The sequence below is a fragment of the Musca autumnalis genome, unplaced genomic scaffold, assembly GCF_047663935.1.
Source record: "Musca autumnalis isolate F117 unplaced genomic scaffold, ASM4766393v1 scaffold_1, whole genome shotgun sequence".
Taxonomy (NCBI): Eukaryota; Metazoa; Arthropoda; class Insecta; order Diptera; family Muscidae; genus Musca; species Musca autumnalis.
Genome location: NW_027411644.1, coordinates 332,591,510 through 332,607,965, shown reverse-complemented (window position 1 = coordinate 332,607,965; position 16,456 = coordinate 332,591,510). Strand labels below are relative to the sequence as shown.

Sequence of the window (16,456 nt, the reverse complement as noted above, 5' to 3'; positions counted from 1 at the left end):
ATGGGTGTAAAAGTGTCTCCACTGGTCTGGTTCGTAAAATATTATAAATGAATTGGACTTGAGTGTGAACATTTTGTTTCAATTCTATATTCTCTTGTGAATCAAAAACTGCAGAAAATAAATTTCGTATTTAATTTATTACAAAAAAAGTATAATTATAACACTTTGAAATTATTTGGGTTGATATGAATATACGTAATGAGCAATCGGTTGCTGGTCCTGTAGCTGTTGGTTTGCCGCCACACTTGTTTGCTCGGTACTTGAACATATGGTTCGGTCGACCGCAACGGTCATTGGGCTTGTGATGGCGGTAATTGATTGTGTACCAGCCGAAGCTGCGGCTTTTTCCTGTGCCTCCTTTTCGCAAATGGCTCTTAGTTCAAATTCACTTAAAAGTTGAGACACTCTGCTTTTAAGTTCTGCTGCTAGTTTAGGAGGTAAACTTTTAACTGAAGCAGCCGCAGATTCGAAAAACAGATCGAAACTGTCCTTGGGTTGCTGTCGAGGCATATAAAAGAAGTCGCTCATTTCTCTCAACCGTTCTTGTTCCTTCTTAATGGAATGAGTCTTTGTACTTATATTTTGTTCAATTCTATCGGGTGTTGAAAATTGAAATGTGGACTTTTCACTCTTTGGAAGTTTTATTGGGGCTTTCTTCAATTTTATAGGCTCGACTTCTTTGTATGGGGTAAATTTAGCTGGTTCCACTTTTATAGTTGTGTACTCGAAGTGTTCGTCATCAAACATGATTTCGTCTTCGCTGTAGGTAAAACTTAATTTTATTTCCAATTTGCAGAATTGATATTAAATATACTTACTATTCAACATTGTCAGTATTGTCATTGTCCAAATAGCCACTGGTATGGGCCTCAATTAAATCAGCCTCTGGTTCGTTAAAATAATTCACACTTTCGAAACCTTGAAGACGCGTATGTTTGAAAGTCTTTTGATGTCTCTCCAAATGCGTCCTTTTGCAAACTAGATCTCTGCGACATACGGTACAAAATCCAACGGAACTATCCCTTTCACTTGGTCTAAGCCATGGAAAATCTTTCCATTTAAGGCAAAATTTCTGTCGTCTTTGCTGTGGATCAAGGAATTGCCGAACTCGTGGTCTTACAATTGGTTTTTGTATTTTCTTATCGATATTCTCGCTGTAAAAATGAATTATGAATTAATGCAATTTTTTTAATCAGCTTAAAGATGCAATAAAAATGCAAGCCATTGCAAAATATTAACTTTTTTACTACAACGGGAGTTGTATCGTCTTAGAGAAACAGGCTATAGTTCTTGAAACTAATAAAAATTTTATTTATACAAACAAAAAATTGGAAACGTAGATTATTATTAAAAATGGTTTGATGTGCGGGACTTCGTTAGATATAATACAACTCCCCATAGCTCATGATAAGATTATAGGTGTGTTCGTTTACTCAATAATTTGTTGGCTGCGAAACAACAAATTGATTGTAAATGCTTCTAAGACTAAAGCCATGCTATTCGGTCCAATATGGCGTATGGATGGTAGTATGAATATACAGATTGAAGGCTCAACGATTGGTTTTGTTGACAGATTAAAATGTTTAGGAGTTGTTATAGACTCAAAGCTGGATTTTTCTGCCCATATTGATGGCTTATACCCTAGGGTAATAAGTATACTTCGAAGGTTGTATTCTACCGAACTGTTTTTGCCATTTAGTATTAAGAGAAACTTAGCTTATTCCATGTTAATGTCTATTATATCTTATGTCATAGAAGTCATTTCTGGTACAACGGAGGAGAATATTGATAAACTAGAAAGACTTTTCAATATGATAATTAGATTTGTCTACAATTTGCGTAGATCTCAACATGTTTCTGCTCATGCCTGTAACTTTCTTGGAGTTCCCTTTAAAATATATGTTGAAGAACGTGTTATATCATTTCTTTACAAATCTGTGCTTTTGGACCTACCTGGTGTTCTACGAGAAAGACTGTGTTTTTTTCAGATTTACTAGGAATACACAATTACGTTATCCACGATTTTATTCATCCGTTTACGAAAGATCATTTATTGTTCGCTCTGCGCATTTGTGGAACGGACTTCCCAATGAGCTACGTCAATTTTCTTTTTCCCGAAGAGTATTTCGTAACAAGTTTGAAAGCTTTGCTCTCAGACCAGCTGAACCATAGTAGGTTCGACATGACACATATATGTATGTTAATGATTTTTTATAGCAGCGTTGGCTGATGTTGCTGAGTAGATTCTGCTTGCTCTGGCATTGATTTGATTTTGAACCATCAGCAATAGATGTAATTTTTATACGTATTTATTTATGGCTGGGGAGCCTATACTATATTTTGTTTTTGCTTAAAAATTGTTAATAACTTAATTTTTTAATTACTTAATAATAATTTTAAGATTTTTTGTTATGCAGAATATGATTTTGTAGTAGTTTTGCGCATTGCGATGTTTATTGGCTTAAAAGCTTTAATCGCAATAAATGAATACATAAATCCAAATTTACAATTAAGAATAATTTTAAAAGGGATTAAAAAACCTTTTGTGATTTTGTCTCAAAAACAATACAAGTTAAATACTCCATGCACATACAAATTATCGCGATTAGATCATATTTTAATACCATATCTTCAAACTGATGATCGGGTATGTTCGAAGATGCACTTCACCCCTCACTTCACGCCTTTGTTCTGAGACACACTTCACGCCTCAAGCATTTTGTTCACCCCATTTACTCCAATTTTTTGCGAAATTTTTGGGACTAAAATTTATTCAGGTATTTTAAAAGAAGATTACACTCTAGTCTGACCATAAAATACTAGAAAAACAAGCGTAAATGGGGTGAGCAAAATGCTTGAGGCGTGAAGTGTGTCTCAGAACATACCCGGATATTTCAACAAATTTAGCGAAACGTTAAGCAGTTAAAAGTTTTAGTCCCGATGGAATGGCTAGTGTAGTTATTGAATATTGCCATACTACGCTAGCTACAGCATTTGCTTTGCTATTTAAGTGATGTCTGAAATTACAGAGGTATTGCTAAAATATTGCGTGTTCATTTTCACACGTATAAATGAGAAATGTCCTGCTATAAGCTTAGACAGGCTTAAATTCTAAGGAGCTGGCACCATTTATTTTTAATAAGGACTACATATTTTGTCATCGAACAACTAAGATTAGCTATTTTAAGCAATAGCCACCCAAAATTTGCCATTAATTTTAATTTCTTGAACAATATTGCTTAGTTTTGTAAAAAATTTAATATATTTGTAATCAATTTAATTTTTTAAAAAATTTCGAACGTTAACTTTGCTAAATTTTATGTTCCTGTACATCAGAGGCATCCGCAAGTATATTCAAGTACAAAAAAATCACACTTTACCCAGAAAAATACTTAAAAGTAGCAAAAATTTAGTGCCTTAAGGTGTTCGAATATGATTTTTTCTTCGATTCTGAAACCAACTACCGTAAATGATGGAACTAATTAAATATATCTTTGTTTCAGCCAAATTATTATTAAATATTCTTTATCCAATAAATAAATGCACTTGCTTCTGCCATATCTGCTATAAATAAGGAATTTACTAATATTTGAAATATTCGAATATGAGTTTTGCATACTGTATATAGTTTGCTTCACAAACGCCCCTTATTTGAATAACATTTTTAAAATACATTTTCAATTTCATTATTTATTTCAATTCGCATATGCCCAGTCTTTCGACCTTAAGGCTGTACACTAAAATATAATGCCATGATAACAAATTTTAAATTAAGTAACTTAAGGGAGGGATGACTATACTACTCCAAAACACAATTACTTGGTATAAAAATAGGGGTAGTAACTATAAAATAAAAAAAAAAACTATATTAAATATAAAATATTTTGATTGATTGAATTATTATACTCCAGGAAATGGAAAGTATGTTAAACTACTCCAACTCATAAATCAATTCATTCACTAAAATTAGAAATATACGATTTCGATTCATGGCAAAACGAGTCGAACCGTTTTCCATCACATACTCGTACCTGATAAACTCGATCGCATTGGTTTCAGTAAAATCTTATTGTCATGGATTTCTTACTACCTTCATGACAGATCCCAGTTGTTTCTGTTTGAAGACTATCACTCAAAGTTGATTGATGTCCCATCTGCTTTTTCACAAAGGACCCATCTTAGATCCAGTACTATTTTTACTATTTGTTAATCATCGGTACACAATTCTAAATTACTTATGTATGCAGATGATGTCAAAATTTATTGTGTGTAATTTAAACCTAAAAATGCGAAAATTTATTTGAAGTTGTTTTATATGAAGTAGTGATTGCATAGCTTTTTTAGAAGCAGTCCATGCAGAGTCATGACAAATTTGAATCCATTTTATAAAAATTTCATGTACGGTACATATGTATATGAGAGAAGTCTCCCTTGTCCCTTATGGGATGTTTGTGGAACAATTATATATTATATATATATATATACATATGTATATATTTTGACTTTGCATATATCATGGTGGAGGGTATAAAAGTTCGACCAAATCGAACTTATGGGTCGATTCTGTATTGCGACACGAGTCGTGTTGCCAGATGCAATTTTTACATTACGTATAGCAAAAGTCGCCCGACGCCGTCAAATTCATTTTCGGGCGACAACAAATTAGCTGTCGCCGTGTATATTTACAAGTGAATAAAAACAAAAAATTGAAAAATAATTAGTAACATTTTCATTTATTTTCTTCTTCTATTCGTTTGGCTTGAGGTCATAAATAAAAAACAGATACATTTTTGTTTTTTATTGTTTGTTTATGTTTCCAATATTTCGACTATCTTCGATTGTCATCATCAGGGAAGTATATTGTTGTTTACTTATTTTATGATTCTAACATCTTCTTCCATCCTCTTCTGTTGACAGGAATTTTCAGTTGGAAAATAGGTATAGCTGTAAAAAAGATTGTTTTCAATCATAAACATAATGAATCTGGTATTGCCGTCTTTTCAATATTGTATAACCCTAGAGGGGAAATTATTTGTCAGCCTATATTTTCATGTCTTTATTTACCACTAATATATTGCAGCTACCGAGATGTATTATCTGTATTTCTAAACCTTTTTGAAAATATGCATTAAATCTTTGCATTCTTAAAAGAAACAAAAATGTGCATGGATTAAAAAATAGTCTCGGCAACTCTTTTTTCATTTTCGACATATTACTGGCAGCGAGTTCAAATTTTTCCTGGCATGAAATATCTAGTGCCAGTGGAGTCGACAATTCAAAAAATTTAATTGTGGTAGTAAAATATTATGTGTGTTCGTTTACTCAAAATATGTACAAATTGTTACTGGATGTTGTTCGTTTACTCTACAGTGCAATACAGTAGACCTTAGTCGATTACAAGGAGTTACTGGACTTGTACAAATTGTTGAATAAACGAACACACCTATTGTGTATGTATTGAATTTTTCGAACTGTCACTGGCATGTGTAAACCCTGGGTAAAGAACAGTGTCTTTTGGAAGCCGAAAATAGCTTTTTAAACCAGCCATGCACGCGTCTTTACGAACAAGTTAACTATGTACAACTCTCTTTCCCATACAAAAACCAAAATAGCATTATCTTCTTGTGCATCACTGATTTAAACCAGCGTCAGGCGAGAGAGCGCCCACGTGCGCTCATTGAACGTTACTCTATCCACACACACAATTCAACCAATTGAAAAAGCATGCACTGACACAATGACACCCCGTAAAGTATGCAATAGAAAAGTATGCTGCCTGATTTAAACCTAAATTATAAACAATTGTTTTGGTGATTGTTGGAAACAGGGTTTCGAAGTCGAGCAATTTTGCTGGAGTCGGAGTCTGAGTCGAAAAAAATAACTCGACTCCGGGCAAAATTTTTTCCACCTTATAAATTTATAACATTAAATTTGGAACAAGAACATTTTTTTAAAAAACGCTTCGCTACCTCGCCAATAACTTGTTATCGGCGATTATTTTTTATCGCTATACGTAATACAAATTTTAAATTTTGTCGCAGAGGTGACTGACATCGCGATCGGAATACAGAATCGACCCATTAACGATGTTCATTGAAAGAAAATGGTCTATTTCACTGAGACGATTCGAATTCAAATTCGCTCGAACTGCTACCAAACTCATGGTAAAACAAAACAGGTAAAGTAAGTACTACAACAAATACAACTGAACAACAACCACATATGAATTTGTTTTTGTTTGTAACGTTAGTGTCAAATGTAAATGTAAACAAAATAAGGAAATGTCTATAAATTATTGGAATTTAAAAAAAAATAATATTTTTCACATTTTATTGAATATTTTGGAAAACATGAATGAAAACTCGTTATAGCCCGTTTCCACGGTACGTCGTTCGTTCTCTATTCGTTGTTCGACCCATAACTACGAATAAATTACTTATTTCCCCACACAAAATTCTATGAACGAACGACGATTTTTCTACGTTGTTCGATTAGAAATACTCTCTGAACGACGAATAAGTATGTCCCATCCCTAACAAATGAGAGAATTTATCGAAAAAATTAATTATGACATGTCTAAATTCAAAATTGAAAAATTTGTTGAAAACACGAAAATTTAAAAAAAAAAATGAAAAAGATGAATAAAAATTAATGAACTAAACATTTTATATAGATGCAGAAGGAAGATGGTTGTGTTTCCTTCTTAATTCCACACACATTTCTGGTCCATTAGTTTAAAATCGCGTAAAAAATAGGAAACAAGAAGGAAACAAATAATTGAAAGTCTGCATACACAAACATTGTTTTGACATGTCTCTTTCTTTTTAATTTTGAAAATAGAAACATATAAAAATATATTGAAAATACAAAATTATTCAGAATTTATGGAAAAAATGAAGGAAATGTGTATAGTTAAATATAGAAGATACATTTGAAGGAAAGTCTATAGCTTTTCATATTCATTTAATGTATATTTTATGTGTTTTCGGTTCAAATATTCGTGAAAACAATGAAACAAAAATAAAGGAAATTTTGTTTATGTTTCTGTTAATTACGAATGGTGTCGTGGAAACGGGTTAATTCGTGTATGTCGTTCGACAGGCGAACAATGTAATTGAAACGCTCGTGTGAACATGACATTAGATTTTCAATTTGAATGTTTCAATATCATTCCACTTACTTAGCTGGTCCATTACAGAACATTTGTTCTATAGGCCGAAATAAGAAAAGATCTCCATTTCTCTCTGTCTATTGCTTCTCTTTCTGGAATACCGCGCCTTGTCACCTCTTCATCCACATGTTTGCGCCATCTATTCTTTGGCTTGCCAATTCTACGTGCACCGCCAAGCGGCTCATATTTATACGCCTTTTTAGTGGGTTCATCATCGCTCATTCTTATGATAGCTCTGTTCCTTTACCTGCCTGTGGTTACCATTTCTTACCATTTTTAACCTGCAAAGCGTTCCTTTACTTTAACAAGCATACAATTTATATGAGACCAGTTCACCACTTTTACCATTTTTTGCCACTGTTACCATTTTTTAAAGTAAAGGAACAGACCAGATATGGCCTAGCCAACGCAATCGTTGCATCTAAATCGTTTAACTATATTGATGGCGTTGTATAGCAGATACAGCGCGTGGTTCATGCGACGTCGATATTCACCGTCAACGCAGATCGGTCCGTAGATCTTTCGAAGAATTTTTCTCTCAAACACGCCAAGCACTGCCTTATCTGCTTGCGCAAGTACGCAGGCTTCGGAATCATACATCAACACGGGTAGTATCAGTGTTTTGTAAAACGTTATTTTTGTTTGACGAGATGTGGCTTTGTTTTTAAACTGCTTACATAAGCCAAAGTAGCATCTGTTAGCCGATACAATTCTGCTTTTTATTTCACAACTGATGTGCCGAGGTAGACGAAGTCTTTTACTACTTCAAAATTATAGGAACCGACGTCAACAGTTGGCCCGATCTCTATGGACGCATTGCTCGTCGACACCATCAACTAAGTCTTCCCGACGTTTACCGCCAGACCCACTTTAGCAGATTCTCCTTCGACCTTCATAAAGGTATCTGTCAAGGCCTGGGTACATAAGCTGCTTTGCCTGGTTGCCTTGCTTTCCTGCTTCATTTTTGACATAATAAAAATAAAAGAATAAAGGAGGCCGAGCAAATTTCGAACTGGGTTGCCCTTTTCTTTTTTATTCTTTTATCAGAAGCAAGCAAGGCAACCAGGCGAGGCAGCTTATGTACCATGGTACAATAATACAGGTAGCATTATCATGCCAGCTGATGGTAACATAATGTGTCAAGTGCATTGAATTGATGTCAAATTTTGACACCTTATGTTACCAACAATTGCCGATGCGGCTACCTGTGTATTTGTACCATGTTATGTACGTAGGCCTTTACTTCTTTTACTGTAGTGCGATTCTCTAACTCATTTTTTTGAGTTACCGACAGAAATCGGTAACAGACCAAATACTCTTACTACATTCCTAACAAGGGAGTTGACATTTGAAACCCAGTGGGTTTGTATAATCCAGTTATATATAAACGTACTATAACATTTATGATAAAAGTTATGGCTATATCACATCATATGCTTTTTCGAATGTATGACATCAGCTGGTCTGCATATTAGTATACCCAAAGTGACAACATACATGTGAAAAAGCATATGTTGTGATATAGCATATGGTTTGATATAGCTATTAGTGCGATTCTCTAACTCATTTTTTGAGTTACCGACAATTGTTGGTAAAATTAAAATACTTATAATTTCGGTAATTACCGATGTTTTTCGGTAAGTTGGCGAGGAATAAAAAGCTGTCGCACAGTTCTACCGATATCAAGAGTGTTGTCAAGTTTTATTTGAACTTTTCATTCATAATTTTGCGTTTTAATTTTACTGATTTTTGTCGGTAACTCAAAAAATGAGAATCGCACTACAGAAGTCGACAATTACAAAAAGTCAATTTTTCCAATAGCTTGGCTTTTGGGAAATTGCGTGGAGGAAATGTATAGGTCGTATAAGCGTGAAATGACAATACTATAAAATGCAAAAAAACCACAGTGGCTTTATGTGGGTTAACAACGCAACTTACCACTTGATGAAAACCTCCTCTATGTTAGCATCGGGCGTTGAAGTGTACGTATTATTCAATTCACCATCACAACTCATCTCAGAATACTTTATTTATTCAATGTCCAAAAAGTGCACCAAAATAAAGTCCCGTACGATAATGTACGGCAATGTTCAATCTGTAACAATCTGTGTACCTCGAAAAGTGTATGCTAGCACTGCGACAGCAACATACGGATTGCAACTCTTTGGCGCGTTTTTTCTCAAAACAGTTTTAAATTTAAGAATATTTATACAATTCTTTTTTAATTTATTATTAAAGTTGCACAGAACAAAAGCCACACAATTACTTTACAGCTGTTATTTATATTGACCTATGAATAAAGTACCAATAAAGGAAAAAGTGTTCCCATCAAATATTACCACTAGCGTTGCCGTTTTGTGCATTTCGGACCATCAAATGTTACCACCAGAGTTGCCGTTTTGGGCATTTCGGACAAATTTTAGTAAAAGAAAACTAATATGTGTGTTCGTTTATTCAAATTTTGTACAAATTGTTAGTCTGTGTTTAGACACACAAATTTCTCGGGAAAGTAAATTGAGTTTTTGGGAGAGAGCGGAGAGGAAAGAGCTCCTCAATACTCTTTCCTACCCCCTTTTGCCTAAAAACTGAATTTACTTTCCCGTGTGTAAACACGGACTTACTGGATGTTGTTCGTTTACTCTACAGTACAATGCAAAAGACCTTAGACGATTACAAGAAGATACTGAACTTGTACAAATTTGTACGAATTGTTGAGTAGACGAACACTCCTAATATTTAGTCCGATGGTCGGCCCAAATCCTTGTTGGTCCCTTTTTATGCTTGCAAGCATTTTTTAACTCTATACCCAGCAAAAAAAATTTGAAGTTGTGCAATTGGAGTTATGATTTCACAACATCTGTCGATGTAGTCCAACAGAGTTATGAAAAATGCACTCCGTTCGATACATTTTATAAGCAGTTGCTTTAGAGATCCCTACAAAACAAAAACAGTTGGTTGATCCCTACCCGTCGCTGCCGACATAATTTCTTCAAAAGAGAAACAAGAATTTGTTATAAATTAAAAAATAATAATATTAATAATAAATAATTTACGAGACGGAAATGTTTAATGGAGTGGAGTTGGAGTCAAAAGCTGAACTAGTGATGGGAAGGCAACATAAAAAACCTTTAGGATGACGAAGCAAATCAGTTGCGCTTGGATTAGATGGAGAACGGAGGAAGTACACTCAATTGTGATTGAAATTAATGGAAACATTTTTTAATAATAAATGCATTTTATTTATTCTGGGATATTTCGCAATAGCTTGCATTTTTACTGCATCTTTAGATTGATTAAAAACACAATCCGAAGAGTGCCTTTAAATTCAATCCAAACGACTACATCAAAAGCTGTGATTTGGATCGAAAACGGAGTGCATCCTAGCTGTGTGCTGTGGAAGCAAAATAGAAATCCTAGCTGCGCCCTCTCTTGTAAAATTCATAAGTGAATTCATAGGAAAAGATGTACTCCGACGGCTAATGTACTGTACACTTCGAAAGCTAAACTAGTGATGGGAATACAACATAAAAACCTTTAGTATGATGGAGCAAAATCAGTTGCGCTTGGGTTAAATGGAGAATGGAGGAAACACTCAATTGCGATTGAATTTAATGGAAACTTTTTATACCCTCAGCATTTATGCTAAGGCCATGTTTATATTATAGCCTTTTGCGGGGTTAACCTTCCTAATGAGGATTCATTTGACGTATACGCAAAGGAATTGACATTTTAAACCCAGTGGGTTTGTTAAATCCGGTTATATATAAACGTACTATAACGAGGGTATATACACTTTCATACGGGCAAAATGTGCCTCATCGAAGTAATGGTTTTAGACCCCGAGTATGTTTGGACGAAATGTATTTCAGACAATTTGGAGTCGATTTAGCCATGTCCGTCCGTCTGTCTGGCTGGCTGGTGCGCACGATAACTCTCGAACGGATCAACCGTTTCGGTCCAAAATTTGGCTTTCGTAATATTTTGTCCAAACTTAGTTTAAGTTCGAAAATGGGTTATATCGGTCCATTCCTTCCGGTACCTCCCCCACAAAAGTTCGGAAATGTTCGGAAAATTTGTGCGCACGATAACTCTTAAAGGAAGTAATCGATTTGGTCCTTACTTTGCACATCGTGAAGTTTCTACCAGACTTAAATGAGGTCCACTCCTTCGGGTACCTCCCACCTAAAATTTCGGAAAAGTTCAGTTTAGGATCTGCTCTCGAATCGCTTTGATTTTTGTTGTAGCAACTTGTATTCACTGCCCCCATACGACGCTATAAGTTTCATCAGGGGCAAGTCCATACTTCCTGAGAAAATAGCCTGAAAGGTACAAAAAACCCCTATGACATCGTGTGTAGTGGTTGGAGCGCAAGATAACTCTCGAACGGATCTGCCGATTCGGTCCAAAATGTGACCTTCGCAATATTTTGTGCAAACTTAGTTTAAGTTCGAAGATAAGCCATATCGGTCCACTCCTTCAGGTACCTGCCCCACAAAATCTCAAAAATGTGCGGAAAAATTGTGCGCACGATAACTCTTGATGGGGGCGACCGATTTGGTTCATACTTTACAGATCCTAATATATCTACCAGATATAGATCAGGTTCGAATATGGACTATATTTGTCCACGCCTTCGGGTACCTCCCACACAAAATTTTGGATAAATTCACTTCAAGACCTGCTCCCGAATCACTTTGTTTTTTGTTGAAACAACTTGCATTCGCTGCCTCAATTACGACAGTAAAAGTTTTTTCAGGGGTAAGTCCATACTCCTTGAGAAAACGGCCCGAAAGTTGTAAAAAACCCCTAAGGCAACATTTGTAGTGGCTGGAGTGCTTGAACCGAATACTGCGTTCGTCACAGTTTAGATATTGTAATATTTCTTCGAATATTATATGAAATTCGAAGGTGGTGCTTATAGGTCCACTCCTTCCGATACCTCCCCAACAAAATTTCGAAAATATTCGCTAAAATGGTACGCGCGATTTCTCATAGACGTAGCAACTGATTTGGTCCAAACTTTGGATCTATAAATATTGTCGAAACATAGTTTATGTTCAAATTTGGGCCCTATCTGTCCAATCCTTGTGGTACCACCCACACAAATGTTCAACATTTTTGTGTGTCTGTTCGAGTGGCCCAGTTTACAGCGATATTATGTTTTTCGTAGGCTAGTGTGATAAAAAAAAGCCCTATCTATCGTTATCCCCGCAGATTTCTGAGCTTTTTGAGCCCCCTGAATACATAAGTTTTTTTTTGGAAAAAAAATTTAAATCCAGGTCAGGCAATGTGCGCTTGCTGAGAGCAAGTGAGCGAAAACTTCAATGTAAAATGCATTGAAATGTATGCTCACTTGCTCTCAGCAAGCGCACATTGCCTGACCTGGATTTAAATCCACACAAGCTGAGGGTATATCTCTGTCGGCAAAGCAGATTGATACTTTTTTACTTGTTATAATTTGTGTTTATGTTAATAATAAAGTTCTTAATGTTCTTGATTTACTCCATGGTTTTACTCAAAAAATAAATGCATTTTATTCATTCTGGGATATTTCGCAATGGCTTGCATTTTTATCGTATCTTTAGACTGATTAAAAACACAATCCGAAGAATGCCTTTAAATTCAATCCAAAGCACTGCATTTAAAGCCGTGCTTTGGATCGAAATGGAGTGCATCCTAGGTGTGTAGTGTAGAAGCAAAATGGAGTGCATCCTAGGTGCGCGCTCTCTTGTAAAATTCATAAGTGAATTCATAGGAAAAGATGTACTCCGATGTACTTTATTAAACACAAATTAAGAAAGTTTCCATTAAATTCAATCACATTTGAGTTTACTTTCTCCGTTCTCCAATTAATCCAAACGCATCTGATTTTGCTTCATCATCCTAAAGGTTTTTTATGTTGCCTTCACATCACTAGTTCAGCTTTCGACTCCAACTCCACTCCATCAAAAATGTTCGCAACTTTAGTTTGTTTTTTTTTATTTTATAACAAATTCTTCGAAATATATTCACACTTGTTTCTCTTTTGAATAAATTAAGTCGGCAGCGACGGGTAGGGATCAACCAACTGTTTTTGTTTGGTAGGAAACTCCAAAGCCACTGCTTATAAAATGTATCGAACGGAGTGCATTTTTCATAACTCTGTTGGACTACACCGAAAGATGTTGTGAAATCATAACTCCAATTCACAACTTCCAATTTTTTTGCTGGGTCTTATTTTATGAGGGTTGGGATCAACCAACTCATGGTTTAATAATAAAGGTTAGCTAAAGCTTCCTGTTAATTTAAATTTTTTTCTTTCGACTGTTCCTAAAACGTCAAAACAATATACACAATCTTTGTATGTGTGTGTGATGTTTGAATAATATGCCAACAATTTTAAAAACAATCGAATTCAATGATTTTCAAAATTGTTTTTAGAACATTTGTATGGAAGAAATCCTTCAGCTTATTATAGCAACAAACATTTTATCATATCCACAACTCGATTATGTCGAGAAACCTTGGCCCTTCATTCATTTTTCGCGTTTTTTATAAAATGCTCAAAATTGGTATTTTATAAACAAACCCACTTGTTGCCTTTTTGTTTACAAATTTTGAAGTTTTATGAATTCAGGAAAAACAAGGGTTCTATAGATTTTTTTCATTTAAATCTACCTCTTTACTTATACTATGAACCAACTGTTTTTTTTTTTTTGTGTAGGGATCTCTAAAGCAACTGCTTATAAGTTGTATCCAACGGAGTGCATTTTTCATAACTCCGTATGGACTGCATCGAAGGATGTTGTGAAATCATAACTCCACATGCACAACTTCCAATTTTTTTTTGCTGGGTCTGTATACCAAAGAAATTTTTTTGGCAGGTCCGTCTCGTTAATTTTGAAAATAAAAAATTAAAAATTGTGCTGAAAACACCAAAATTGTGAGAAAAATAGAAAAGATGATTGAAAATAATACAATTTAATAATAAATACATATCAGAAAGAAGGGCAATTAGTTTTTTTCAGTTCATATGAATTAATTTTACTCGTCTTTTGGCTGAAACTTTCTTTAAATTCAGAAAATAAAAAGTATGAAAATATTAATCATGCTGAAATGAATTGTGTACCATGTCGTATGAACGGGTTAATTCGTGTACGTAATTATGAGAGCGAACAACGAGATTCAAATGCTGGTATGAACATGGCATTAGTCTATGGTCACAGTTATGCTCTGTTCCAGAAGCTGCAAGAAGCTACTACTTTTTACTACGATAATGGGTACTTTACACGGTATGTTTTTTTACATATGAGTTGTCACTTCTCCCATACATATGCTCTGTTCCAGAACCTGCAAGAAGCTACTATTTTTTACTACGATAACATTTTTTCCTTTATGTTATCGGAAAAAATAGTAAAAATTAGTAGATTCTTGTAGTTCTGGAACATACCAATAATGTATATGCAAAGTGACAACTCATATGAAAAAAACATATCGTTTAAAGTACCCATCATGGTACAATCATTACAAGGTAGGACACAGCAAACATATGATTACAATTTTTTCCTGAGGTCTTCCTATTGTGTCAAAACTGTTTTGACAAATGACAAAATAAATTGATTGAAAATAAAATCAAAATATAAATAAAAACAGAAGACAATACAGAACAGAAGATAATACATTATTCGAGAATAAACGTGACTTCAACATTATCGATAAATGCTTTTAAGCAATTGTGCCAGTTCAGCTGTGGCTATCTAGTGGATTGCAATTTACTGATGTCCAACCACAACGTTATCAATTTGGTCTGGAGACAGACAGTTATGAAAATGAAAATGCTTGAATCTGGTGCTGTTATGATGTGGTTTGTCGATGTGAAGTCTATCATCCGTAGTCAGATGTATCATTATTATTTTCAAATAAAATTGGTTTTGAAAAACTTACCCTTTATCCAATTGCAGCAAGTCTTTATTCAAGGTGAAGCTGGATACCAGATATTTTAACCTCCGATCAGCTACAAATCCGCAAACGAACTCATGCTTTATGTCATTGCACGTAATAAGTTTGTCTCCTTTGGTAGATGTTGTGACGCCTTTCCCTATCCATTGTATTTCCTGTATGCAGTAATATCAGCATTGTTCTTTACAAACATATCTGCAAGTACATAAAGTGCACATTCTCTATGAAGTCTGGAAACTCTGGTACAGATTCGTTTGCGGGAGTCATCAATTTAAAATGGGGTTTGTTTTTTCATTGTACGATGTGTTTATAGGGGCGGGTTACTAGCCCAACGGCCAACCCATGTGTTTATAGATCTTATGGATGAAAGTACGGCACATGAGTGAGCGTCCACTTGAGATGGAAGAGGCACCATGTCAGCAGTCATGGGCATGTTAAAGCCTGTCAGGACCGTTGCTTTTTATCTTTCTCCCCTGCGCCACCCTCACAACAAATAAGAAAGTAAAATAGCGTTAAATTCGTCCGGGCCGAACGTTTAATAAGCTCCACCATGAAGTTTTCTGAACTTAATACCATAATATAAACAAATTTTGGTACAAATGCTTTTTAACCTCAATATTCCTAAAAGCGACGCGTCGGGTTATATATACCAAAACGTGGACTTATATACCAAAAAGGTGGACTTATATACCCAATTTTCAATACACAACATTATAAGAGCCTACAATACATTTGACTACTATTTTATCCCCCACTTCAATCCGTTCGGACACTAGAGCGATCTCCACAGACAGACGGACGGACATGGCTATATATATGTTTATCTAAAATTATTATTTCTTGTGAGCGCGTTAAAAAAAAACATAAATTATATTTAAAATGAAATGTAAACAAATCAAAACAAAACAGACAATACTCCAAATAAATAAAACTTGTTGCTTTTGTTATTAGTAACTTTGAAGTTATAAGCAAACTGGCTTCAGAGTTGTTTTTTAAAAATTTCATCAACCTGCCCAACCTTCTAATAATTGAACCATGGTACCCATAACATTTTTTCCTTTATGTTATCGAAAAAAAAAAAAATAGCAACTGATTTGGTCCAAACTTTGGATCTATAAATATTGTCGAATCTTAGTTTATGTTCAAATTTGGGCGCTATCTGTCCAATCCTTGTGGTACCACCCACACAAATGTTCAACATTTTTGTGTGTCTGTTCGAGTGGCCCAGTTTACAGCCATATTATGTTTTTCGTAGGCTAGTGTGATAAAAAAAGCCCTATCTATCGTTATCCCCGCAGATTTCTGAGCTTTTTGAGCCCCCTGAATACATAAGTTTTTTTTGGAAAA

At 34.7% G+C, this 16,456-nt stretch overlaps 1 protein-coding gene across 2 annotated transcripts; it reads right to left on the bottom strand.

Annotated features, from left to right (window-relative positions):
• Positions 1-118: 118 nt before the first annotated feature.
• Ravus (ravus) lies at positions 119-9,479 on the bottom strand. 2 transcript variants are annotated; one of them, XM_073963024.1, is made up of 4 exons: positions 7,517-8,409; positions 7,181-7,452; positions 819-1,154; positions 119-760 (listed from the first exon to the last, which is right to left on the bottom strand). In XM_073963024.1, the coding sequence occupies exons 2-4, from the start codon at positions 7,201-7,203 to the stop codon at positions 172-174; spliced, it is 948 nt and encodes a 315-aa protein (XP_073819125.1). In that variant the 5' UTR covers positions 7,204-7,452; positions 7,517-8,409; the 3' UTR covers positions 119-171. The 2 variants fall into 2 exon arrangements, with proteins under 2 accessions (XP_073819125.1, XP_073819124.1); XM_073963023.1 differs by lacking the exons at positions 7,181-7,452; positions 7,517-8,409 and adding an exon at positions 9,110-9,479.
• Positions 9,480-16,456: the final 6,977 nt, after the last annotated feature.